The sequence below is a fragment of the Mustelus asterias genome, chromosome 18 (assembly GCF_964213995.1).
Source record: "Mustelus asterias chromosome 18, sMusAst1.hap1.1, whole genome shotgun sequence".
Lineage (NCBI taxonomy): Eukaryota > Metazoa > Chordata > Chondrichthyes > Carcharhiniformes > Triakidae > Mustelus > Mustelus asterias.
In genome coordinates, this window is record NC_135818.1 from 56,295,752 (window position 1) to 56,323,077 (window position 27,326).

The window sequence follows — 27,326 nt, forward strand, 5'->3', positions numbered from 1 at the left end:
CTTCGGCCCTCCAAGCTTGTGCCAATCATGATGCCCTAACTAAACTAAAAAAAACCTTCTGCCCTTACTCGGTCCATATCCCTCTGTTCCCTTCCTATTCATGTACCCAACCAGATGCCTCTTAAATGTTGCTAATGTACCAGATTCCACCACCTGCTCTGGCAGCGTGTTCCAGGCACCCACCACTCTCTGCGTGAAAAACTCTCTCTTTGATATTGACTTTTGTTTGATCTTTAATTGTACATATAGCCAGTTTATGCTTTTGCTTCGTAAAACTGTTCTGTAAATAGTGTTACGGTTGGACGATCATTTGTGAATATTCTGATGGAAACACGATTAGAAAGCTCTCGTAGATCTCACTGTTTCTACCCATGACTCCATGCCAGCCATCCTGCTAAATACCTTTGCGAGTTCTCATTGGCTAACACTTACATCATGTCGGGACTCTGCTCATCTTATATTACCTCAGCTAGGAATTAAATTCTCTTTATATAACCAATGCTCTCAGATTGACTCACAGACCTGAGTCTGAATTAAATATCAATTACTGAGACAGCAGTGGATCCAAATCGATATCACAGAACATTTTTTTAAAAATTATATTCGACAAATGCAATACTGAAGCAACCCAGATGACTTCAAAGTTTCAAAAATAATTTTAAGTAATGGTTCCTTCCACTGGTAAATACTTTAAAACGCAGATGCCATTACGCAAATGCTGGCTTAATTTACATTAAATTGAATTCACAGAAAAAGAGTGTCTCAATAATCTTCCACAGCCAGTAGCCTACAATGTAGTGTTGAACAGAAAATAGGCCCCAGTGCTGCATAAGATATTTGAAAGCTCAACTTTTCGACCTCAGATGTCTTGTATTATACTTGTGTGGTGTTTCTATTCAAAGGTTACACAGCAGGTTTGGCCTCAGGAACAGTTTAATAACATGTGTGGGATAGCACTTTTTTCCTGAGACTACCCTCAACAGTCACAAAGTGTGCTCATGACTACATTTCTCATTGCTGCTGGCACCAGCAAACAAAATCAAATTTAAACAATGTGACAATGTCATAAATAACAAACTAAATCCAACAAATAGGAATCAAAAATCTCTTGACAATATCCACTCGAATTCACCTCAGATAATCCCATTGCCACAAATCTGAATGGACTGCATAATGGCATCTCAGTGATTTATCCCAGTGAGAGTTAGGTTCTTCATGTAGAATAGAATCCCTGCAGTGCAGAAGGAGGCCACTTGGCCCATCGAGCCCGCACTGACATCAATCCCACCCAGGCTCTATCCCCGTGTCCCTACATATTTACCCTGTCACCAAAAGAGGAAATGCTGGAAAATCTCAGCAGGTCAGGCAGCATCTGTAAGGAGAGAAAAGAGCTGACGTTTCGAGTTCAGATGACCCTTTGTCAAAGCTAAAAGGCATAGAAAGTGTGAAATATTTATACTGCAGGGCGAGGGAACGAAAGATGAGTCATAGCCACAGAAACAAGGGGAAAGACTGCTAACGGCAGTCCATAAGAGAATAAAAGGTGTGAACGGCCAAACGGCAGAGAAGCTGAAATCAGAGGGTGAACTGTGACAGGGATATTATAGTTTGCTTTTATCCAATCTTTACCCTGCCAATCTCCCTAACACTAAGGGGCAATTTAGCATGGCCAATCAACCTAACACGCACATCTTTGGAGCGTGGGAGGAAACCCGAGCACCTGAAGGAAACCCATGCAGACGGGGAGAACGTGCAAACTCCACATAGTCACCCAAGGCCGGAATCGAACCAGGGTCCCTGGTGCTGTGAGACAACAGTGCTAACCACTGTGCCCCTGTCTTGATGTTTTCTTGATTCATGAATTTCATAGGTCTCTCAATCTTTTTAAATGTTCTACATTTTTAAAACATCCTGAACACTAAAGACATCTATAACCAGTTGCACGCTGTATAAATAGAACACATGAGGATATAGGAATATGTCATGATTAAACATCTATGATGATCCAGATGCAGGAAGTAAGGAACATTCGTAATACTTTTAAGGGGCCTGTGGAATCTCTAATTGCTTTTAAGGATGCTTGAAAAGGAACTTTAAGATATTATATCAATTTTAAAGGGATTGATTGTAATTTGCTTGGCTAAGATGAAATACTTGTCCACGAGACCTGGTGACCCTTGACCTTAAAAGCAGCACCAACAAGACAGAGGTCAACATACGAAAGCTGTGTGGCTGGCTGACACAAAGGAGAGCTGGGAGCAGAAGGCAATCGGCAGACAGATGCAGAGGAGCTCTTGGAGGCACTGTGCAAGTGGAATAAAAAGCCAGGCTGCAAGAATAGCGAAGAGACACTAGAGAGTTGGGTGTTTTACCAGAGGTTACCAAACCGTGAACCGGGGTATTAACTGTTGGTTGGTTGGTTGAAATGGAAATCTGGAGAGCTATGCCATCAGGCCTGTATGATCCATGAGAAAAAACATTCATAGAAGTGTGCCTCGCTGATGATACCTGGAATCTTGGGGATAAAAGCTATTGTTGGGTAGGACTCCTGACCAAGATCGCTTGACTGAAGAACAACATATTGTGGAACCGTGTAGCCACACAATGTCATACTTGCTGAAGGAGAATGAATGTGGTTATGTCAGATGACAGGAAAATAGTGGTGACATGAAAATATCGGAGAAATCCAAGAAATTGGAATATTTTCTGCTGGTTATATTTTTTAAACTATGGGAAAATGTAAGTTGCTTAAGGCAGGGATAGCTTGGCTATGTTAATGGAACTGCTGCCTTTGATATATTGATTAGCTTAGTAACACTACAAATAGATGTTTACCTAAAACAAGCAGATAACAATGGGGTACAGAATATGAAGGGATTTGAATAAGATGTTAAAGGTTCAAAGGAAGAGACAAGGTATGAAGAGTGGGTCATAAAGTGAGTGAACTTTACATTTATTCTCTAAAAATTAGACTCAAGAAATGAAGGCAATTAAGTTTGACTTTGGATGAAGTTAAGTCAGATAAGGGACGATCAAAGGGAAAACTGGATATAAGATGATCAAATCTAAGCAGGGAAGCTGGTTCAGGGAGGCTGGTTTTAAGACCTCAGCATACAATAGGAATATCACTTCCCAGTCTTTTAGCTAAGATCAAGGGTCAGATCAAGCCCAAGATCAGGCACAATGTCTTTTGTTATCAGCTTGGATCTTGTATGTCTCTTTTTTTTGTATTTTTATTCCAATTCAATCAAATCAAGTCCAATTCAGAATCTCAACAAGTTGAGACATTTCCGATCCAAGCTGACAAGACAGGGCCTTCGCACCTGTCTTGGGCCTGATCTACATGAGCCAAGCTGATTGGAGGAGGGGGAGGTTTCCTCCTCCAAGGCTTGATCTCATTTGCATCTCCGCCAAAAGGCCGAGATTCCGCTTTTAAAAATTGCTTCATATGAAAATGAAGCTTAAATGTAACCTAATGGCCTCAACCAAGCGCAGCATCCTCTTCATACTACACTTGATCTTAGCCAAAAGGCCGAGTGGGGATGACCAATTGTTTTTTGGAGCGAGCAAGGAGATGGGTAAGTACTTGCCTGTTCCACTCTGCACATTGGCTTTGTAACTTAAAGAATGGAATAACTTCTTTTTAAAGCTGTTTAACTCCCAGCAAGCAGTAAAGAAATTTTATCTTGAAAAGCAAACTGTTTGTTCTATCTCAGAAGCAACCCCAAAGTGATATAACTGCCTTGTGTAGTAACTGTTACTTGATTTTGTTTTTAACCATTTTAAAAATCTATAAGGTGTTGTGGGACATTCAGGGAGAACTAGCTCTGAAGGTAGTGAAGCAAAGATCGTTTGGAACTGTGTAAAATTAGTGACAATGTGCATAGCCATTGACTTAGTTAACTGTACGTATAGTTTATTGTTGATTTGGGGATTTTTTTTAGTCACCCCCATGATGATTGTAACACATCACACAAATCCAGTTCGCCATTCGAGTGACAGCAGCACGGGCAGGAGCTGAATCATTGTAAAGTTAGCCACCCTCAAATATACAAACATATGAAACAGGAGCAGAAGGAGGCCATTCAGCCCCTCGAGCCTGTTCTGCCATTCAATAAGATCATGGCTGATCAGTTTGTGTGTCAAATTCCACATTCCCTTCCACCCCTGATAACCTTTAATTCACTTGCCGACAAGAATCTATCCACCTCCATCTTAAGGATATTCAATGACTCCCCACCTCTACCCCCCTACTGAGGCAGAGAGTTCCAAAGTCACACAACCCTGGAAAGAAAAAGGTTCGCCTCATCTCTGTCCTAAAAGAGCCACCTCTATTTTTAAAATAGTGCCTTATATATAGGGTGTGATTGAGCAGGGGGCAGCACTGAGGAACAAAACAGCTCATGTCAACTGCATGCTGCAACAGGTGAGGGAGGACCTGCATCCTATAGGAAAACTCCCAAGAGTTGTGAGACGTCTTGAGGACAGTGGTGTGACAGATCTGATCAACCTGACCTGGATGGAGAATGCAGTGCTGGACTTTGCAAGGGTGCCATCATGGCAGGCCAGCAGCCTTGGTGAATTGGGAGGCTATGAGGGGCAGGGTCAGTTAGTTGCTCTGTCTCAAGGTGAAAGGGATGGGGAAAACTCCTACCCAATGCACAATGTGGCTCATTGACCACTGCCACCTCTGCGGTTGGTTGTGCTGAGGCACCTGCTGAGTTGCCGGAGTTCTCATCACCATCCTTTGCGTCTTTCCCACCGGGCCTATGGTTTGAGGGGTCCTGCACGGTTCTGCACAGTCATCTCCGGCCTCCTCAGCAGGAGACTCCACAGAGGCCGCACTACCAGATCATACCTCTCACTGCACCATCTACCAGATCAGACACAGTCGCCTTCAGTAGGCCTATATCTAGCTTAGGATGGGGAGCACAGGCTGAGAGGCACATCACAAGTGAATAAGAGGGGATTGAGACAGAGTCAGCTGTGGGCAGTCCCCTCAGAGGACAGACACAGCGATGCTGCGCTGGACGGAGATGCTGGACCTTGAGTGTCACAAACAAGGAGGGTTTTTCCTGGGATTCACAGATGGGTGAGTTCCTGAATGTTGGAGATTCTGGAGACATTGTGGAGCCATGGGCAGAGAATGGAGGAGTCAATGCAGTACACGTGCTCTGTCATGGCTCAGGCATTTGAACGTTTGAACTCCTCTATTGAGAGAGTGGTCAACCTCTGAGAGACCAAACCTCCCTCAGCTGATCGTAACAATGTCAAAAGCGAGATGAGGGTCAAAGGGTTGGGAGAGGGGTAGTGCTTGGACTTGGTGAATTCCATGTTCTATGATGTGGGGTGATTGATGGACCTGCAGAGCCCCAGGCTCAGTGTATTTGTGTGGTGTGGGGATTATTCAGATTTGTGTGTGAGCTGGATAATTCTTCCTCTGAGCTGAGAATCACCCAGTGAAAGGTTGTTGAATGACATGCAGTCATGTCTCCCTGCTGATCACAGCGAGGCCTGGGACGGCCTCAGTGGCCTTCCTCTTATGTCTGGGCACTAGGCTCCTCAGCAGTGTCCCCCCCATCCTCCTCTTACTCTTCTTCTCTCCCCCTCCCTGTCCTCCTCTGAGGAAGAATGACATTCCAGGTCCTCCTCTTCATCCCGCTCCATTCCTCTTTGCATTGTCAACTTGTGCAGTGTGCAGCAGATGACAACACTATGGCACACCCTGGCGGTGCGTACTAGAGGGCAGCACCCAACTGGTCAAGGCAACAGAACTACATCTTCAAGATTTTATGGCGGCATGGTGGCACAGTGGTTAGCACTGCTGCCTCACAGTGCCAGGGACCCAGGTTCAATTCCAGCCTCAGGTGACTATGTGGAGTTTGCATGTTCTCCCCGTGTCTGTGTGGGTTTCCTCCGGGTGCTCCGATTTCCTCCCACAATCCAAAGATGTGCGGGTTAGGTTGATTGGCCAAGCTAAATTGCCCCTTAGTGTCAGGGGGACTAACGGGTTAAATGTACAGGAATCGAGCTTGGATGGGATTGTGGTCAGTACAGAGTGGGAATGGAGGGATACAAAAGAATGGTCTAGTTTGGACCAGGGAGCGGCGCGGGCTTGGAGGTCCGAAGGACCTGTTCCTGTGCTGTATTGTTCTTTGTTCTTTGTTCTTACAGACTCGATGGGCCAAATGTACTTCTTTTGTACTGTAGGGATTCTATGATTCTATTCTATGATTCTATTCTATGATTCTATGCCAATGGCCTATTCAATGCATGTTTGTGTTAGTAAATGAGTATGATTGCCGTGCCCCTGTCCGTCCATGTCTGGGTACCAGACAGTTGTCAGAAGCCACTTCCTCAGGAGTTAACTCTTATCCTTCCCAGCAACCACCCATAGAATGTTGATATTGGCCTGAAGAGTTACGATAGCTGGGACTCGTGCAGAATGCAGGAATCATGGCAGTGACCCGCGAACTGAACAAGAAGGTCACTGACCTGCTAGACATTCAATAAGAATGGCCTTCTGGTCAGTGCCAGGGTGGCTCGTTGATCCCCTGATGTGTGGGTATCTATCAATGGCAGCAAAGTCCAATTGTGCTCACACAGGCCCAACTAATCTCAAAATGGATACAGTCACCCAGAATAGAGCACCCTTACCTACCTGACAGTGTGATCAGCTGCCAGCTGGAGGATGCCACCCAGCTCTGCAGAAAATTCCTGTCAGTGTAAAAATCCAGTGCCATGGTAACATTGCCGGCTGTAGGCAGGGGATAGCCATAGAGGCTCACAATGCATCAGACCATTGCAGACGAGAGAGTAAATGTCCAAGGCCAGGTTAGACAGAGTCTATCAACATCATGGGGGTTACCATTGACCAGGAACTGAACTGGACCCGCCACATAAATACTATGGCTACACAAGCAAGTCAGAGATAGAAAATTGTGTGGTAAGTAACTCATCTTCTGACTCCGCACCCCAGACATTCGCTCTTCCACCTTCTTCCGTCGGAAAAAGATACAAAAGTCTGAGGTCATGTACCAACCAACTCAAGAACAGCTTCTTCCCTGCTGCCATCAGGCTTTTGAATGGACCTACCTTGCATTAAGTTGATCTTTCTCTACACTTTAGCTATGACTGTAACACTACATTCTGCACTCTCTCCTTCTCTATGAACAGTATGCCTGGTCTGTATAGCAAGCAAGAAACAATACTTTTCACTGTAAACTAATACATGTGACAATAATAAATCAAATCGAATCAAAATCAAAATGGGCGCAGCTCCCACATCAAGAAGCTTGACACCATTCAGGGCAAAAGCAGCCCATTTGATTGGCACACCATCCACCACCTTAAACGTTCAATTCCTCCACCACCAATGCACAGTGCCAGCTGTGTGAATCATCTACAAGATGCACTGCAGCAACTCACCAACTCCCCTTAGACATCACCTTCCAAACCCACAACCTCTATCACCCTAGCAGGACAAGGGCAGCAGGTACTTGGGAACACCACCCCTGCAAGTTCCCCTCCAAACCACTGACTTTGAAATACATCGCCGCTCCTTCGCACTCGCTGGATCAAAACCCTGGAGCTCCTTTCCTAACAGCATTGTGGGAGGACCTACACACCTGGACTGCAGCAGTTCAAGAAGACAGCTCGCCATCACCTTCTCAGAGAAAGTTAAGGATGGGCAATAAATGTTGGCCTGGCCAGCGACGCCCACATCCTGTGAAAGAATAAGTAAATCTCTTCCAGCACCGGCACTCTGTAAATGTGAAGATAGCTGACTCTTGGGCGGTGTGCCCTTTGTCTTGAGTAGCCCTTTCTACCTCTTCCAGCCGCTCGCTGTGATCCTCTGTTCTCCACCTGACCAGGAGGATGCATCTGCTGAAGCTCCTCCTCTCTACTTTGTCCAATGTCAGAGTCTCAACTCCCTCCACTGTCGCTCATTCATTCACGAGGGGTATCCTTTGCCAACCTCTGCTGCTCGAGTGACGCTGGCAGCTTCACACTCCCCTCAGGGTGCCTCCACTCACTGTTCACAAATACAAGCCTCGCAGCAAACACAACGGCAACTTTGTGCCACTGGCTGAGCAGCTGAGCATTACTGTCCACTCCTTAAATATGTTGACCATTCCATCCATTGGCCCCCACAGTTCCCTAACTGTTTATCTTAATGGTGTCCAAGAAACTGCCTGTTTGCCATGCTAACATGAATGTAAAACTACTCCCACGTGGCCTGTTAATGAATTTATCAATGAGCATAGCAAGCAGTTAACTGGAAGCTCTTGGGCTACAGGCTGCCTCCCAGTTTGAAAAGTACAACTCATTCTGGAGGCATCTGGATCCACTGACCTCCTTCGGGGTGGCGACTTTCAATGCGCGCCCATAGCCCTGTTCACCCCCACCAGCAACTGAAAATCCAGCCACTGATTCATACAGCTCTCTGGTTACCTCAAAGATTACCCAGATTGCACATGAAGAAAAAGGGTCTGTGCTGTTTTTCAAGGTTATCTGAAGGAGCGTCAGATAAGTAGAAGTGCGTCACCACAATAACGTGCATTTCTACTGCACCTTTAATGCAATAAAAGACCCCCAAGGTGCTTCACAAAAACATAATCAGACGAAAGTGGATCCCGGGACAGTGAAGGAGACATTAGAGCAGAGGGTCAATGGTTTGGTCAAAGAGGTTTTGAGGAAGGTCTTAAAGGAGCGGAGAGGCAAGAGAGTTTTAGAGGGGCAAGTGCAGAGATTAGGGCTCACCCTGCAGAAGGCACGGGCACCGATGGCAGGTGGAGGAGGTGGGGAAGGATAAAGTGGCCCGAGCTGGAGGAACGTAGGGTTAGCAGAGGGTTGTTGGGCCGGAAGAGTTCACAGAGATAAGGAGGAGCAAAGACATGAAGGGATTTGAACACAGGACGAGGATTATAAAATCGAGGCCAGTTGTACCATTTCCACTCCTCTTACAGTTCATAAGTTCTTGTTCAAGCAGTGCAGACATCTACTGCACCCAGAATGCCCGTCGCCCTTACAAAGCCACATGCTATCTGGTGCCAGCATGTATATTATATCCGGGACACATTGCTCTGCAATATTGAAGAAAACCTTCACCAACATTTACACGAAAGAAAAAATAAAGTAGGAGTAAAAAAAATTATAACATGCAGCTTCCCCTTGATAGCAGATGGTAGGAGCTGTGGGAATCCAAAATATCTTTATTGCATTAATGATATAACACAGCCTACTAATGACAGTACAATTGCAAAAGAGCCCTACACATGCTATCTGGGCTTATTCATTTGCCAACATCATTTGGTGATCTGCTATACTCCTGTTGCTCGCAGACTAAGATGTTCCATCATCTCATGTAGATATTTTCCTCCGTGTCATGGTTAGACTGCATTTTAGATAATTGCGCTCTGAGATGACTCAAACTCAAACATCTAAAATACAGTGAGGGGGAGGGAGGGGGCTTGATAATGAGCATAGGGATCCCAATTCACAACTAAGTTCGATGTGATACAGGTAGCACGCAATCATTGTGCTGCCTGCTCGTTTAAATGACAGCCGTGTGCCGCCCAGCATTAAACATGCCGCAGAGTGGCTGCGCACCTCAGCAAGAAGTCCAAGTTCACACAAGGCTGGCATCATTTACAGCCAGCATGAAACCTTTAACAGTCAAGGTACCTCCTGGCGCCAGCTGCGACTGGTTGAAGAAAAGTTTATGAACAGAAAGGAGAGTGGAAATGATGTAACTGGGTAAATGGTGCGTGTCCCCAAAGTTCTCCAAGTCAGCCATGGAGGCCTGACTGCAGGAAGTATACAGGGAGAGACAGAGAGATCCTTTTCACTCAGGGGGCTGGGAATCCCTCCAAACAAACACTACAAAGGGCAGTTGAAACAGGCAGCCTCGTGGTCAATGTCAGCGGTCTAACTCCGAGGACCTGGAAGCAGTGCCGCAAAAAGTTCAATGATCTCACACAACTGGCCAAGGTCAGTGTGTGCATTTTTAAATACCATGGGCGAGATTCTCCGGCCTCCTACCCGCGTGTTTCCCGCCGATGGGAGGTGGCGCGTTGTTTGCTAGCCGCGGGATTCTCTGGTCCCGCTGCCGTCAATGGGAATTCCCATTGATATCACACCACGCTGGTGGAAAACCCACGGGCGGGGGGTGTGCTGCTGGCGGGACCGCAGAATCCCACCGGCATGAACGGTCAGAGAATTCCGGTCCATGTCGTTACAAGCGAACATCCAGCCTCACTGACTGGTCCATTCACCACGTTCCCTTCACTCACCAACCAACAATCTTTCTCAGGCACAACTCAAACTTCACATCACTGGCTCGCCTCACCCTTACACATTTAATTATGAGCTTCACACTCACATCTTGTGCACACTGCCAGCTATTCAACCTTGGCAGACACATCACCCGAACAAATTGCACCGCACTCACTGATACACTTCCCTGTCTGGTGAGAAATTGGTGACCTATAATCCATAATAAGAGAGGGGATCTGCATGTTGTGAGTTATCAGGCACTAGTAGGCTGCAGCCAAAGTAGGTGAAAGGATAGCTTAGGCGCCAGATCCCCTTCAGCTGCAGAGGGCACAGTTGAGGAGACGGATGAAGCAGAAAGATGGAAAATGGGCATGCACATTAAATGCCTGCAGCCCAAAAACCTTTTGCCACTGTCAAGGATTGTGGAGATGTCTGACTGCGACTTGACGAAGGGCTTTGCACAGAGCTTGGAGCAAATATTTTCCAGCATGAAATTGGTGACCAATTCCACCAGCAGACGAAACACGATACAGTGACTGATGGGCAATGTCTCAGCTTCCATTACAGAGCAAGCAGTAGCCACCCAATGCCCAAGTGCTGCAATGGAAGCTCAGCCTGAGACATAACGTCATAGCACCATCACGACAAAAAGTCACCATCATGGCTGTGGACACCAGTCTTCAGGGGGGCATTCAGGATCTCATAACAATCCAGCAATCTGTGCTCCACCTGATTGCTAGTTTTGCTCAGGCAACCCCCTGGGGAGTGGCAGTGTCTCGATGATGCACCAACCTGCTGTCCTATCTTAGGGTGACAGCATTCATGCCCTCACCACTGCCACGCCGCCACTGTCCTTGCTGTTGCCAGTCAGTCAGTCAGACTGCTACCACTCACGCCGAGGTCTTTCAGCCCAAAGCCAACCTTTTGAGCCCAGAACTGCACTGGCGCACTCTCCAGCAGGGCCAATTGGAGCCTCCTGCACTGAAAGTTAGCTATCTTCCACCAGCCAAGCATGGCAGCACTCAGACAGGCAAAGGCACCTACAAAACAGGCACTGAGGGAGCACGCAAGGATGATTAGTTGACTTCTGTATGAAACATCGAATGGTTTATTGCATAAAGTTGGTTTGGAATTGTTATTTTGTGACTGTTTATTTCAGCAGCATGGCCAAGGGATGCCAAAGCGTGGCCAAGGGATGCCAAATTGGTCAGGAAGGGAGCGATGGTAAGGTGTGGGACTGTTGTACGGTGGAGAATTGCATTGAGTGGAGCCATTGCCAGAGAAGGTGACCATGACTTCCCAGAAGTGTCGGTTGCCTCTTCCCTTCCACTTCTTTCTCTGCCTGCTCCTCGACTGCTTGCCTTATCCCTGGTGGCAAGGACTCTGCATCTTGATTATGGAAGAGACAGCACATCACCATGAATTAGGGACACACTTGTGAGTCCTTTGGAGCCACCCAGGTAGCTTCAGCTCTGTGGTAGTGTGTGTGGCAGCATGGCCAACATGAATACAAGGAGATCAATGTGTGGTTGACTTGAGGAGCTGAATCATATACCAGGAATAGCCCTTGTCACCCAGCACCGACCTTCTAATTTGATTGCTGGCTCAAATATTGAAGGAATAGTAGACTGGTGCAGAATGAGAGGAAATCAGCAAGCAAGCACAGATTCATTTAGTGTCCCAAACAGCACCCATAGCTCTAAAACTACAAACACTTTGGAGCTCAATATGTAACCAGTTTATCTGGCTTAATTGCTCCAAATTAGTTCCACTGTAAACTAGACCCGACTTCTGATTTCATGCTGGCAATAGTAGATGGGCAGCACGGTGGCACAGTGGTTAACACTGCTGCCTCACAGCGCCAGGGACCCAGGTTCGATTCTGGCCTTGGATGACTGTGTGGAGTTTACACGTTCTCCCCGTGTCTGTGTGTGTTTCTTCTGGTTTCGTCCCACACTCCAAAAAATGTACGTTAGGTTGACTGGCCATGTTAAATTGTCCCTTAGTGTCCTGTGGTAAACCACTGTTAGCTTATTACCTGTATATGTGACATGCCTGGGGACACATCCCTGCCGGCCCTACCCGAGACTCCTCCCCTCCCTGGTCCAGGTATAAAGGCGACTGCTCCCTACCCCTCTGCCTCAGTCTGGATCAGTTCATCGGCATGGGTGTGCTCCAAGTCTTTTGCTAATAAAAGCCTATTTGTTCTTGCATACAAACTAGTCTTTGCTCGATTGATGGTGCATCATGTCCAAAGATGTGTATGTTAGGTGGATTAGCCATGGTAAGTGCACGGAGTTACAGAGATAGAGCAGAGTGGGGCCTGGGTAAGATGTTCTTTCGGAGAGTCAGTGCAGTCTCGATGGGCCGAATGGTCTGCTTCTGCATTGTAGGGGTTCTATGGTATGTCTTTACAATCCGGTAATGAGCCAAACATCAGGTTACCAAACTGTGCCTTATGATTTCTCAATTCCATCAAATTATTTGAAGTTATTATTTAAACAAGTTTCCTTTAGAATATGTGGAAAATTGTCTGAGTACGCCAATAGAGACCATCTCATGTCCAATTAGCACCATGCAGGCGTAGCTGATTTCCATCAGGTTGTCAGCAGCACTTTATAATTGTCAGTACCTCTGGACTAGAGTAGTATAATAACCAGAGTTCATACTCCTAATTGCTATCAAGTAACCCCTGCTGTAAAGCTCATGTGTGTGGCTGTAAAGTTCAACAATTATGTCTTTACAGTTCGATAACCTGCTGAGATTCATTGTCCAGTTCCTGCATGAATATATTTGGACACGGTGCCCAAAGAGCTGAGAAAACATACCCCAGAACTAGCTGCCACCTTCAGGACAAGAGGTATAAATTGAGTGGAGGAAATTGAATTGCCTCTCGTTGTGATAAAACAAATTTCACTGCTGCTTTTGTGGCAGATTCTTTAATACATTTTTCCATCGATTGCATAAAGGATGTTATAATTCATCTGTCAAAATAGAACTAAGCCACAACCAACATTTTTAAGTAAGAAAAACATGCTAAGGGGTTTCACATGAGAATAATCAGCAAAGAACCTACAACGAGCCAAGGTAGATATTTGAAAGGGTCACTAAGTTTGTGGTGGGTATTAAAAGGAGGCAAGAGGTGCAGAGGTGAGGGGTTTATGAAGAGAATTACGGAGCTTTGGGCTTCTAAGTGTGGGGCAAAGGAAGTAGTGGATGTGTAAAAGACCGGAAGTGAGGGTTCACAGAGAGCTGGAGGGGCTGAGAAAGATAGGGAGGGGCAAGGACACCAGGAGATTGAAACATACGGATGAGGATTTTAATTTTGGGGTAGAACAGGAGCCAATCTAGGTCAACAATCACAGGAACGATGGGTGAACAGGCTGGTATTCGCCATTAGAGTTTTGCACAAGGTCAAATTTATGTCAAGTGCAAGATGGGTGGTTGGCCAGGAAAGCGTTAGATTAGTCAGGCCTGAAGGTAAGAAAAACATGGATGAGGAAAGTAAGGATGAGAGCTTCGGCAAAAGATGGATTGAAACAGGTGATGCTATGGAGGTGGATATTGGCTTCATGATGGAAAGGTTCATAGAATCATAGAATCCCTACAATGCAGAATGAAGCTATTCAGCCCATCGAGTCTGCACCAACAACAACCCCACCCAGGTCCTATCTTCATAGCCCCATGTATTTATCCTGCCGGTCCCCCTGATACTAAGGGGCAATTTAGCATGGCCAGTTAACCCTAACCTATACATCTTTGTGAGTGTGGGAGGAAATCAGAGCAGCCGGAGGAAACCCAGGCAGACACAGGGGGAATGTGCAAACTCCACACAGACACCCAAGGCCAGAATTGAACCCGGGTCCCTGGCACTGTGAGGCAGCAGCGCTAACCGCTGTGCCACCGTGCCGGGGGATGGAAGCTCAGCTCAGTATAACAGCACATCGAGATTACAAACAGTTTGGTTCAACCCAGTGGCCGGAGAGAAGGGAAGAATTAATGGTAGGGAACCAAATACAGCAGCTTCAGTCATCCCAACATTTAACTGGGGAAAACTGTGGCTCTGCCAGATCTGGATATCGGACAAGGAAACTAAGGTGGTTGTGGGACCAAGAGAGGTAAGCACTCTGTATTTCTGGTTTTGTAACCCGTCCACTCCAGAAAATTCAAAAGTAGCAAGTAAGCGTCTGTCTATTTCTCTCCAGGGTTGAGGAAAAATTAAACGCTGAGATTAACAAGTTTTAGGTTTTGAGATTTGGATCTTCTTTACAATAAGACAACAAAATACTCACCAAATAGGCATGCGGGAGGAAGTTGTTGACTCTGGAGATACTCCACATCCCCTCAAGGTACTGCTGTGCCTGAATGGTGACGGAGTTCAGAGCGTTGCTAAGACCACTGGAACCAACAGTCACTTGAACGCTGGACTTGGAAAGGCTGCCAGCCCCCTGAGGCCAGCCAAGACCTTTCTTCCTCTCTGCACCAGAGATTACATTTCCTGATTTACCAGGTTGTCTGTTTGTTTGCCCCGAGACCAAGGGCCAGTCTCTTTGTGATGAAAGGGTGACCATATTTTGGGAAGCAATTCTTGACGAAAAGCCGCTCAGTGCGATGGAAGTGTGCGGTAGCTCAGGTACCTCCTGACTAGACTGACCCAGTGAATGGACCATTTGAATGGCTTCCTTCCGCAGCTGATTGAGGTGCGTGGCGCAAATCTCACAGCGGCTCTCGCCTTCGCTGCAACCTCGTTTTGAAGAATCAGGCACTTGAAGCTTGTCAAAAATAAAAGCTGAAAATCCTGGATCCTGTGAAGAGGAGAGAAAAAAATCATTAGCCAATTTGGACTAATTGCAAAAAGCTCTTTATTAGCTCAGCAGTCACTTTTCTGCTGGTACTAAATCTCTTCAGAACAATAGGTTAGGCTTTGCAGGATAAAATTGATTCATAAATTGTATGCATGTTCAGATGTAAAAAGGGAGCCTGAAAACAATGATCAAAAGCAAACTGGAAGGTTGGTGGCTCACCTGATCACACATCTCACACATCTACTCACACTCATAATTAACTGAACATCAAAGAACTGAATGTGCCTACATTTTTAATGCTCAAGAGATGGTCTGGTTTAGTGAGCTGCATTACTGAAACATTAATATGTTGCAAAGGGCCCTATTGTTGCAACATCTCATCTGAGGAAAAATAAGCTTTGCAGCATCCGGGACAACTCAACACCTACTGATAAATTGCTCTAGTACTGCCCATGCCCTTAGCAATGAATAATCAATCAGATCTATTAACGTGGAATTTGCTTTAAGAATGCACTTGGGTTTCCTGGTGTGCCAGGGCAGACTGACCACATTTTAAACAGCTCTGACCTAGGCTCTTGTGGCAATGCCTGTGAATCTGCGATCCATCAGTCACAGTCCCTTAGTTCACAGCTACCTTCTGAAGTGTGAAAACGTTCCCACTAAGGATAGGATTCACAGGCCTCTTCCTTACTGTTAGGTAATTTATTTATTCTTTCTTTTAGCAAGACAATCCCTTTAAACTTGTTTCATGGACGTTCAAGCTTTCGGGGTCCCAAAGCCCTGCGCTGTCATTACTTCTCCGCAGCGCACAGATATTGACGCTATCTGTACAAAAACACTCAAGAGTTAGCCCCCTGTGTATCCTGGTGTATGGTTTAGAAGCAGATTAAGTCCTGCGCAGCACAAAGCTTGCAACTGAAACTAATGCTTCATATGGAAGCTGACCAAACTACAGCTCGCTTATTATGTCCCAGGACAATTATAGCCCCCAGAGGGATCACCAGTACAGCTGAGAATATTTTATACCATGCACAGGGCACGAGGGGCAACAGTAAACAGCGATAATACACAACAATAGACTTCTGAGAACCAGACCCTTGACCATATCTTTCCTTAGCAAAGGTCACAGTGCCTACAGGGTATTCACTCAAGTTCCAGATATACTTTAAAGCCCAATATAATGACTAATGTTATGTAAGTAGTTGGAGAAGCATTATGTAAGTGTAATATATATTCAATTATAATTATGACTACAAGCACCTCCTCACTTGTGAATAGACCTAGGTTCAATTCCTGATCTGGGCAGGGTTGGCTGAGGGAACTGAGGCTCATTTAATAATAAGCCTTTATGAGTTCAGGCTAGGGAGGAGAAGATCAGGAAAAGATCATTGGCAGCCAATAACTCGTGCTAGTAAAGATAGTTGGATGCTGAACTTGGCAATGATACTGACCGACCTTCAAGATTAACAGCATGCTCAGGCTCACTGAGCCAGATTTTCAATTACTGCGGGGTCAGGAATGGGTGTGGGTGTGATTTCAAAATCACATTCCTGGAAGGCGTCACTGGACCCTGATTTTCAAGCTCTGATTTTCAGAAGTGAAAGAGGGAGTCAGGAACCCACTCGACGCCAATCAATGGCCTCCTTGAGGAGAGTGTCAACTGGCCATTGAGTGTGAGATGGCAATTTTCAATTTGTACCTTGCTGAACCCAAAACGTCTGGTGCACGTTAGTGTACAGCTGTCAGGCTCAATGTGGGAGATTTTAAAGATTATTTTAACAGGGTGAAAAGTCTTAGCATTTGGAGGATCTTGCATTGGATCATGCACATTACCTCACATCTGACTGAATACCATTTTTGCTGCTGGCCATTTGAGGTGCTGTCTTCTGCAAGGTAACAACAGACCCCATCATGGATGCCATCTATCTTTGCCACTCACACCTTGCAGGCAGTTCTACTTCCCGGTTATGCTCAGTGCCACTATTTTGGTGCTAAGTCACCTGTGGCCCAATGAGGGCATTTATACTTGAAGAGTGCATTGTGTGGGCAATGCTAACATGGCACAAGGTCGGGACCCAGAACTTATCTGGGCTCCAGGTTCTCAAGCTCAGATTGAAAATCAAGCCCCCTATCTCAGCTCTGGCATGAGGAAGAGCCACTAAAATGTTCATTATCTGTAGAACCACACCCAGCATGAGTCACTGACTCCAGAGGGACATATGGGAGGATATCGGCAAAACTAAGCTTAATTTCCCAATCAAAACTCAAAGCTTCATTTTATTAAAGGCTTTGTATAAATATAAGTTGTTGTTCAAAAATAATGAATAAGTAACAATATAAGGGTTAAATTCCCAATAAAAGGGGAAGGATTTAGATCAATAACTTTGTTGTCTCAAACCTCCAGTCCACACTCAGGTTAAGTACAAAATCAAAGGATTTACTGTAGGATTGAAGTGTATTTCTGGTGCACTGCAGATCATTTGGTTTCCATTGCAACCAGAAATTCATACAGTAAAGATTACTTATTGTAGTTATTATGATATCAAGTAAAGAAACGTCTATTATGCTGAAGATTCAACACAAACTATTCAGGATCAGATTTTCACAGCAGTTTCATTACGGCAGATTAATAGGTCTATCACATTTATTTATTAGTGTCACAAGTAGGCTTACATTAACATTGCAATGAAATTACTGTGAAAATCCCCTTAAAATCAAATTAATAGCTGCAAAACATGTATTTCTCCATTGTCCTTATACATGAGACTCTCCACATGTATTTAGATGAACTTAAGTCCTTTAATTTTCAATACATTTGCATAAAGAGACTTACCTTTTCACATCTGTCAGATTCACTTTCTAAATTCACTTATTTTGTATGGCTGGTTGGCAAAGACATCTTTGTAAATTCTCTGAATTTCTACATGTCGGCCCCTGATTCTCGCCGTCTCTTATGGACTCTCTGCTGCTGTGGTTTCGGTCACTGGCTTGGACAATTTCTCGTTGCCTATTCTCACCCCAAGTCAGGTATAATTGCAATCACAAAGTCACAAGTGTCTATCCTTTGGCCCTCCAGTCACCACAATCCCTTTGCTCTCATCGGTTCCTGTCTTAGCATCCATCCAGATTATATCAGCTCTGCATGGCTCACTGTCCACCATAAATGCCCACTGCTCCAGAATCATCCGATAAGCAAGATAACTCAGCTCCTTTTCTCCACTACAAATCACCTCCTTAAATCCTTTTCCCCTAACAAGTGTGAGGAGCTCATGAATGCCTTTGTCATTAAGGTGATGACCATCCATTCAGCTGCCTCTACTGCTATCACCCTCCCCCCTTTTGGACATCCTTCCTTTTACCTCCATCTGTGGTTTGCCATCCACTTTCTTGATTACACCTCTTTGTGCATTTTGGGCCTTTTTTCCATGTTAGAAGAACTATGTAAAACCTTGTTGTGCTGTTGTTACCTTATTGTTTCCTTCCAGATCAAAGTAGCAATCCCATGCGAAATGCAATCTGGCATACTTTGATGAGAAGTGGAGAAGTGTTTTGCTCAATGATTTCCACATTTCACAAGGCTTTTCCCACTGCTTACCTGCTGTGAATTAAGCTCACTTTGCATTTTCGACTTTGAGGGATATTAGCAACTGCCTTAAAGACAGGGTACGTGTGAAGGAGGAAATGCAGACAGCTGTTAGTAAATTCCTGCTAACGAAAAATCACTGCCACATTCCTGCCGAAGGACCTATTTACTCTGCTTTACAAGCCTATAAAATTGCATTATCTCACTGCAACTCCAGTCTCGCTAAAACATTTGCATATATTTTCCATAAAAATTACACCAACCTATTGAGAAAGGGTAGAAATTAGCAGCTATTAACCACAGTGTGTCATCTTCCCTTTCGCCCTGCGATTCCATGATTAAAGGCACTTAGAAAATCAAAAAAGATGTGGCATGGCAGGAAAGATTGGATGCTGCAGTCAAATCTAACTGGTGTTGTTAAAACTCTTACTGTGTCAAGCCTAACTCCAGGGGAGCACCACTAAGCAATACGTTATAGTAGTAACAGACATCTATCCACTAAGAATGCATTATTTCATAGAATCCCTGCAGTGCAGAAGGAGGCCATTCGGCCCATCGAGTCTGCACCGACCACAATCCCACCCAGGCCCTATTCCCGTAACCCCATATATTTACCCTGCTAAACCCCCGACATTAGGGTTAATTTAGCATGGCAAATCAACCTAACCTGCACATCCTTGGAATGTGGGGGGAAACCGGATCACCCAGAGGAAACCTACGCAGACACGGGGAGAATGTGCAAACTCCGGACAGACAGTGACCCAAGGCCGGAATTGAACCCGGGTACCTGGCACTGTGGGGCAGCAGTGCTGACCACCGTGCCACCGTGATTTATTTTCCTCCAACTTGACTAAAATCTCATTTCACCCACTCACAGTAAATAGGCAGGGAAAATCCAGCCCAATAATGCTGATGACTGAACAAAGTGCATACTTGGTGAGTGGCTACAAAAGAGGCATGGGTGACCTGAGGGGGCCTGGATATGTGGGTATAACCAGGAAGCAGGAGCTGCCTGCAGAGCGCAAGCGGCAATGATAGACAGCATCCATAGCGCTGCTAACAGCAACGTTGATCTATAATTCCTGAACGGAAGCATAAACTACTTAACAGAAAATAGTAAAGAAATTTGTTGCAGAAGCTATTTGTTAACTCATAAATGCCATGGTTCAAGGGATCTCACATAATATTTCTGTACAGTAAAAAAAAATTGAATGAGACAAGGTTATTCAATCAATTAATTGCACAGACCAAGTGCAATCCAAGCTATTGTGGACTGTATCATCTATCTAACCCCCACAAAAGAAAGTTCGATATAAATTCAAGCAGAATTATTGAATATCTATCAATTGCCACATCTTCAGCTTTTATCCATGACATGATACCCTACACAGAACATACCTTCCAATCCCTGCAGCGAAACAATATTCCTGGTGTATACAAAGCTAGAAAAACTTGTTTTGATTTGTCTTTGAGATACGTCCCAGTGTTTGAGTACCTTGCTTGATAAAAGCTTCACGTTGACTGTAAACTTTCAGCGAAACTGCACAGAATTGAATAGAAAACCACTCAAAAGACACTGGAAATGACTTTGATGTCATTTAAAACCCACATCCTTATCTAATTCAATCCTTCCGCTGCCTGCATGAATTTCTCTCCTACTTACATCAAATGTAAAAAAACCACATCACAAGATGTACTTCTGACCCTTTATTCTGCTTATTCTATCATTGCAGAAGCGGCCACTTTTCAAAATAATCAATATAAAGGGGCACACAACACAAACGATTCTCTCTAAAATCTGCACAACTGTGGTCATTGTTTATAAGATCAGAGGCATTTGGAGTTCGGATGGTACATTGTACATTTTCTGTCACTGTGAAGTGGGATTCAATAATATTGTACAATGCCACAATCAGCACCCCGCCAAAAGTTTGCTCCAGATGTGGAACTTAAACATTTAGAACCAGACAGAGTTCAGGAATGAGATAGAGAATCTGGTGAACTGGTGCGGCAACAATAACCTCTCCCTCAATGTCAACAAAACAAAAGAGATTGTCATCGACTTCAGTAAAGGAGAACATGTCCCTGTCTACATCAACGGGGACGAAGTAGAAACGGTCGAGAGCTTCAAGTTTTTAGGTGTCAAGATCACCAACAACCTGTCCTGGTCCCCCCATGCCAACACTACAGTTAAGAAAGCCCACCAAACGCCTCTACTTTCTCAGAAGACTAAGGAAATTTGGCATGTCAGCTACGACTCTCACCAACTTTTACAGATGCACCATAGAATGCATTCTTTCTGGCTGTATCACAGCTTGGTATGGCTCCTGCTCTGCCCAAGACCGCAAAGAACTACAAAAGGTGGTGAATGTAGCCCAATCCATCAAGCAAACCAGCTTCCCATCCATTGACTCTGTCTACACTTCCCGCTGCCTCGGCAGAGCAGCCATTAAGGACCCCATGCATCCTGGACATTCTCTCTTCCGCCTTCTTCCTTTGGGAAAAAGATACAAAAGTCTGAGGTCACGTACCAACCGACACAAGAACAGCTTCTTCCCTGCTGCTGTCAGACTTTTGAATGGACTTAGCTTGCATTAAGTTGGTCTTTCTCTACACCCTAGCTGTGACTGGAATGCTACATTCTGCACTTTCTCGTTTCCTTCTCTATGATCGGTATGTTTTGTCTGTATAGCGCACAAGAGACAATACTTTTCACTGTATGTTAATACATGTGACAATAATAAATCAAATCAAATCAAATCAGATAACATTTTCCTCTGGGTGCAGGAGATTCTGACCAGCAAACCTGAGCACCAGCACAGCTTACAAACTGCAACCATGTGTGACTCACACAGCATTTTTGTCTTTTCACACTGGGGTTGGGTATGCAGTGCAGTTTGCGAACCATCCTAGAGTGTGAGGGCGGAGGTGCGCTAGTCAAATGCCCACCTAGATTCTCCAACAGAGTATCCTAGCTCCCAACAATGTTTAAAGACCCCCAAAACTTCACCTCCTTAAACCCCATCCACACCACCCCCCCCATGCCAGCCCATGACCCCTCATATCATCCAGACCACCCCATGCTACCTCTACAGGGTGAAAAGTCTCAGCACCTGGAGGACCTTGCATTGGAACATGCACGTTACCTCACGTTTGACTGAATGGTTATTTTTGTATCATTTATGCTTCTGGCCATTTGAGGTACTCTCTGCTGCAAGGTAGTGGCAGGCCCCATCATGGATGCCGTCTATCATTGCCACTCACACTCTGCAAGCAGCTCCTGCTTCCTGGTTATACCCACATATCCAGGCCCCCTCAGGTCACCCATGCATCCTCCATAGCCACTCACGAAGTATGCACTATGTTCAGTCATCAGATTCCACGCAATAAGAATGGAAAATATTTTACATTCCTTGGGGGCAAAAATAAACCTCTTACCATCAAATAAAAGCCCCTATGTGATTGATACTGATGAAAAATGCATTTTGCATGTGGAAAAAAACCTTTCAATACTTGTTAAACGACTGAAATTAATATAAACACTTCTTCTGTCTTGCTGCCTTACCATGCACAGGAACATAATGAACGATGAATTAGCGATCAAGAGTGGAGGGGGATAGAGGGCTGCGGGGTATACTGTGCTGCTCTGGCAGCCACATTAGAAGATCAAAGTTTCAACCCTAACACCCCATTCTAAATAGAAATTCACCTCTGGGCTCCCAATAGAGGAATTTGGATGGAGGGAAGAGGAGGAAAAGAAACATAGCGGATGAGTTTGAATGGAGGTTGGTGATCTAGGTGTTACAAGAAGCTCAGTCGCAAAAAGGAAAACAGCATTCCTGTTGGAGGCTAATATCTGAGGAATAGCAAGAACATTATGAAACAAACATTTTAAGTACACACAAAGACATGGGTAAAGAAATCCTATCAAGCACATTCCTTCTGCAAATCATTCGCAATCCAGGCTACTGTGATCTCATAGAGGAGGTCATTTGGTCCATCGAGCCTCCACTGATAACAATCCCACCCAGGTCCTATCCCCATAACCCCATGCATTTACCCTAGTTAGTCCCCCGTGACACTAAGGGGCAATTTAGCATGGCCAATCCACCTAACCCGCACATCTTTGAACTGTGGGAGGAAACCAGAGCACCCGGAGGAAACCCACGCAGACACAGGGAGAATGTGCAAACTCTACCCAATCATTATCATCTAAGAAAAGGATCTGCCATCTATACATTGTTCAGCAGAAATTTTAGTTGTTATATAAATTTCCAGTCATTCATATTTAAATTTACCCTAAATTTAATATTAATCTATTCACAGCAAATGTTTTCAGTAAGAATCATTTCGAATGTTAGTGAAAGTAGTCATAGATTATGTGAAGTATCTGAAGTATCTATTTTCTGATTTGTGATATTCAGCTAGCAATCACCCCGTTCTCGGCAATCCAAGATGATGTTCCATTTGGTTTATTGAAAGTTTTAAATTTGAAAACCAAAACAGTTATTCATTAAAGTGCTGTTTGGAGCTCCTTGCTCTATGCAGATTAGCTGGCTTCAGCTGTTCCATGAATACATGACTGACTCACTGCCAAAGGTCGGGAGTGAAACTGTTTGCTGATAAGTTTTTTTTAAGTAGTTTATTTATTAGCTTACATTAACACTGCAATGAAGTTACTGTGAAAATCCCCGAGTCGCCACACTCCAGCGCCTGTTTGGGTACACTGAGGCAGAATTTAGCATGGCCAATGCACCTAACTAGCACATCTTTCAGACTGTGGGAGGAAACCAGAGCACCCGGAGGAAACCCACGTGGACACAAGGGGAACGTGCAGATTCCACACAGACAGTGACCCAAGCTGGGAATCAAACCCAGGTCCCTGGCACTGTGAGGCAGCAGTGCTAACCACTGTGCTACCGTGCCACCCACAGATGGTCTACACTGTTCATTTCTATTCACAACTCCTCTAATGATGAAGCAGTCTGTGCCCACGTGTAACAGGACATGACAAGATCCAAACTTCCGTTGACAAAATGACAGGTTTTTATCAATGTCAGATGATGACCATATTCAACAAGACACGGTATAACTATGTACCCCTGCCCTTCAGTTGCACCACAATTGCTGAATTCTCCATTTCTTCCACCCTGCAGTTTAACATTGACCAGAAGTTGAATTGGACTAGTTAAATTATCACCATGTGCGGAATCTGCCCGAGGGTCCTACAATCCCGTCCGAGGCCAACGGAGAATGCCATTCTTCGAGCCTTGCCCGCCCCCAGAATCGGGGTGGGCGTGCTGGTAAAATTCCAGCCCATAGCTACAACACCACAAGGCAGGGGCTCAAAACCAACTCTGCTGGGTAGGATTTGTCATTCATATGCCTAACACCAGACTCCCAAAGCAGCTGTTCTATTCGGAACTTGGACACAGCAGGTGACTCCCAGGAGGACAGTGGAAAAGTTTTCGCAATGTCCTCAAAGCATTCCTAGAAAGGTCAAACATACCCGCCGACCCGTGGGAACTCCTGGCTTGTGACCGACCAAAAGGGAGAAGGTTCATTCGGGAAGGCGCCGAACCCATCGAGAGGCTTCATTGTAAACACCAAGAGGCAAAGTCGAGATGTCGGAAGGAGCATACAAACATCCAAAAGCCCGTCCAGCCAACCCTTCTAACACCACCTACCCCCACATGTGGCAGAGTCTGCAGATCATATATGGGACTTGTCAGCCATTCCAGAACCTATGAAATCGGAGGGAAAGCAAGTCATCTTCAATGAAGAGAGGCTTAATACTCTTCATTTCCTGCTTCATTTCCTGACTCCACCTTGTCTCCCCAGCATCTCTATGGCCCGAGGCAGGGTTGTTATGGAATATTGTGAAGCCATTGCGACAATTAAGAAGCTTAGCACCATCTAGGAAAAACAGGCTACTTGATCAATGCCTCACGCCATCCATCAACTGCTGGCATTTTGGCACTGCAGTATGTAATATTTATGGACTATACAGAAGCAGCTGCCAAATGGGTTCAACTGCATCTCCTTCCCCTGCGACTGACACCTCCAGAAGAACAAGAACAACAAATTCAGGGAAACACCTCCAACTTCTCCTCCAGGTCACATACCATTCAGGACCTTTCATCATCATAATGTCAAAATTCAGAAAATTACGGCCTAATACCATTGTGGAGCACCATCATCACAAGAGCTATGGTGATGCACCGTCACTCCTTCAGGGATGAGTTCTTGCCAACATCGACCATGTATCGACAACAAATAAAATATAACTGATCCCCTGTATGTTCTCAGCTCAAACAATTAGGGTGCTAGAACTAGCCTCAGACTAGACCAAACAGGGAAATTGTCTGCCAAGTTCTCTCTCTCTCCCTTTCTCTGCTCACTATCAAGAGTATCTATTTAGAAATTGACAAGTGCAGGTTGAAGTAGAGACAAGATCAGTTTTAAAAGGCTGGCCAGCACTCACATTCTATCATTCTACGGTCCACTTTCACACATTGGCCATTTGGGTCAGGAGCTGAAAGGTAGCTGATGCTGGTGAAAACCCAGTGTAAGTCAAAGGGGTGGCATGGTGGCGCAGTGGTTAGCACTCACAGCGCCAGGGACCCGGGTTTAATTCCAGCCTCAGGCGTCTGTGTGGAGTTTGCACATTCTCCTCATGTCTGCACGGGTTTCCTCCAGGTGCTCTGGTTCCCTTCCAAAGATGTGCGGGTTAGGTGTGGCCATGTTAAATTGTCAGGGGGATTAGCAAGGTAAATATGTGGGGTTACGGGGATAGAGCCTGGATGGCATTGTTGACGGTGCAGACTCAATGCACCAAATGGCCTCCTTCTGCACTGTAGGGATTCTATGATTCTATGAAAGTCTTCAGCAAAAGAGGGAATAAAGGTCAGGAAACTGGGAAGAAGGAAACAAATCATCAATCCCCATTCCAAACTCCCTTAGGAAAATAATAATTACAGATGGTTTTTTAGTGCTTGACTTGTGAATTTTGGAGATTAATACAAAAAACAATTGATCAAATGGCCTGATACCAATTCAATAACCTGTAGTCTCACATCCTTTAGACACCCCAGATGAATAACTGCCATCTTAATGTTTATAGAAAAATAAAGAAAAGTTTGATAATAACAGTATCAAAGTTCTGAGATGAATAAATGCATTGCAGGCAGCTGACCTATAAATCATGGCTTCACTTTCAGGGGGAGGTCTCTTACTCAGATTACTTTTCCTTCAAGCGATGCACAGAATGAAAGATATAATGATCGCTGCAGTTACACAGTAAACATTTGGACAGGAGTGATTTATTCCCACACAAAACCTGATGGTTTAATCAATGGGGAAAAAAAACTAGTGGCTTCATGCATGCTGATTTAATAAATATAAATCACTAGACAGATTCAGCTGATATATTTTTAATATTTTACATATTAAAATTGAGCTGTTTCATAACTTCAATGTCATTCATCAACAGTGCCAACTTTTATAGCATCTCAGATGTGCCCCTGTGTTACTGTGACGATATATTCTGTGGTGGCACATTTAGCAAATTATCTGTGACCAAAGTCATAATTAAAAGAGTAAAGGGTGAGACTCATGCTTTCGACACAAAGTACAATGCCCCAGCAGAAACCAAGTTTAAACAAAATCCACATCATTTATAAGGGAAGTTGTTAAATGTTTTGGAAAAAGGAAAATTTAAAAAGGTGACAGGATACGAGTAGAGAATCGGAGCTACTTCGACAGGTCTTTCAGAAACAGCACAAGAACGATGGGCTGTAAAACCATCCGTCTGTGCTGTAAAATTCCAAGGCCACCCAGCAGTGGGAGACTCAGTCCATACTGTGGACCAAGTTTCATCAGCACTGGGATGTTGGATATTGAAAAAATTGACCCCAATTCGCGTTTTCAAGTCTTCACACCTAACTTAGCCATCATTGGTAGAGCAAGGCAATGGCAGCAACCGGGCAATAGTCCATTGCCCATCATTTCTGGGGCACCAAACCCACTCTCCAGGTGAGCCAAAGATGCACCCCATTAATTTATCATTTGATAAATCCACTGGGGCATTAGAGAGCAACATCGATGTTTCTTAAAGAAACCACACACATGTTGATATGTATTCCTCGAACCAGGATTGGCACATTTGGTTGATCTTTTCAAGTTTTGCTGACTACTTGGGACTGATAATAAACAAACATAGGGTGGGATTTTACGGCCGCGCTCGTCCCGAAACCGTAAAATCCCGCCAGAGGTCAATGGACCTTTCCATTGTCTGCCCCCTACCCGCTCCAATTCCCGTGGCGGGCGGGGCGGTACAATTCCAGCCATGATCTTAAAATGGGCAATGCAAATTTTTCAAACCTGGACTACAGGGTTAAAAAAAAGTAACATTTACAGACAAAAGTAGGCCTCTTTTCTCGAAGTATATGTGGTATTGGCACATAATCCCATTGGCAGGAATTTTCCGGCCGTTCCTGCCAGCAGAATCTTTCGATCCCATCAATGGCGAGCCCCTGCCAGGGGTTTCGCGCTGGCAGGTGGGGAGGGTGCATACAACGGCAAATCCTGGTGACAGCCACTGGCAGGCCACCTCCATCACCGAGAAACACATCGCAAGGGCACGGAAAATCCCACTCTGC

General features: G+C 44.9%; 1 protein-coding gene across 1 annotated transcript in view; it reads right to left on the reverse strand.

Moving 5' to 3' along the window:
- LOC144506838 (kinesin-like protein KIF26A) overlaps nt 1-27,326 on the reverse strand; it is a 215,824-nt gene that overhangs the window by 119,083 nt on the left and 69,415 nt on the right. Inside the window, exon 3 of the mRNA XM_078233194.1 lies at nt 14,571-15,083. Coding sequence (XP_078089320.1) covers nt 14,571-15,083 — 513 coding nt within the window. The remainder of the gene's footprint in view (nt 1-14,570; nt 15,084-27,326) is intronic.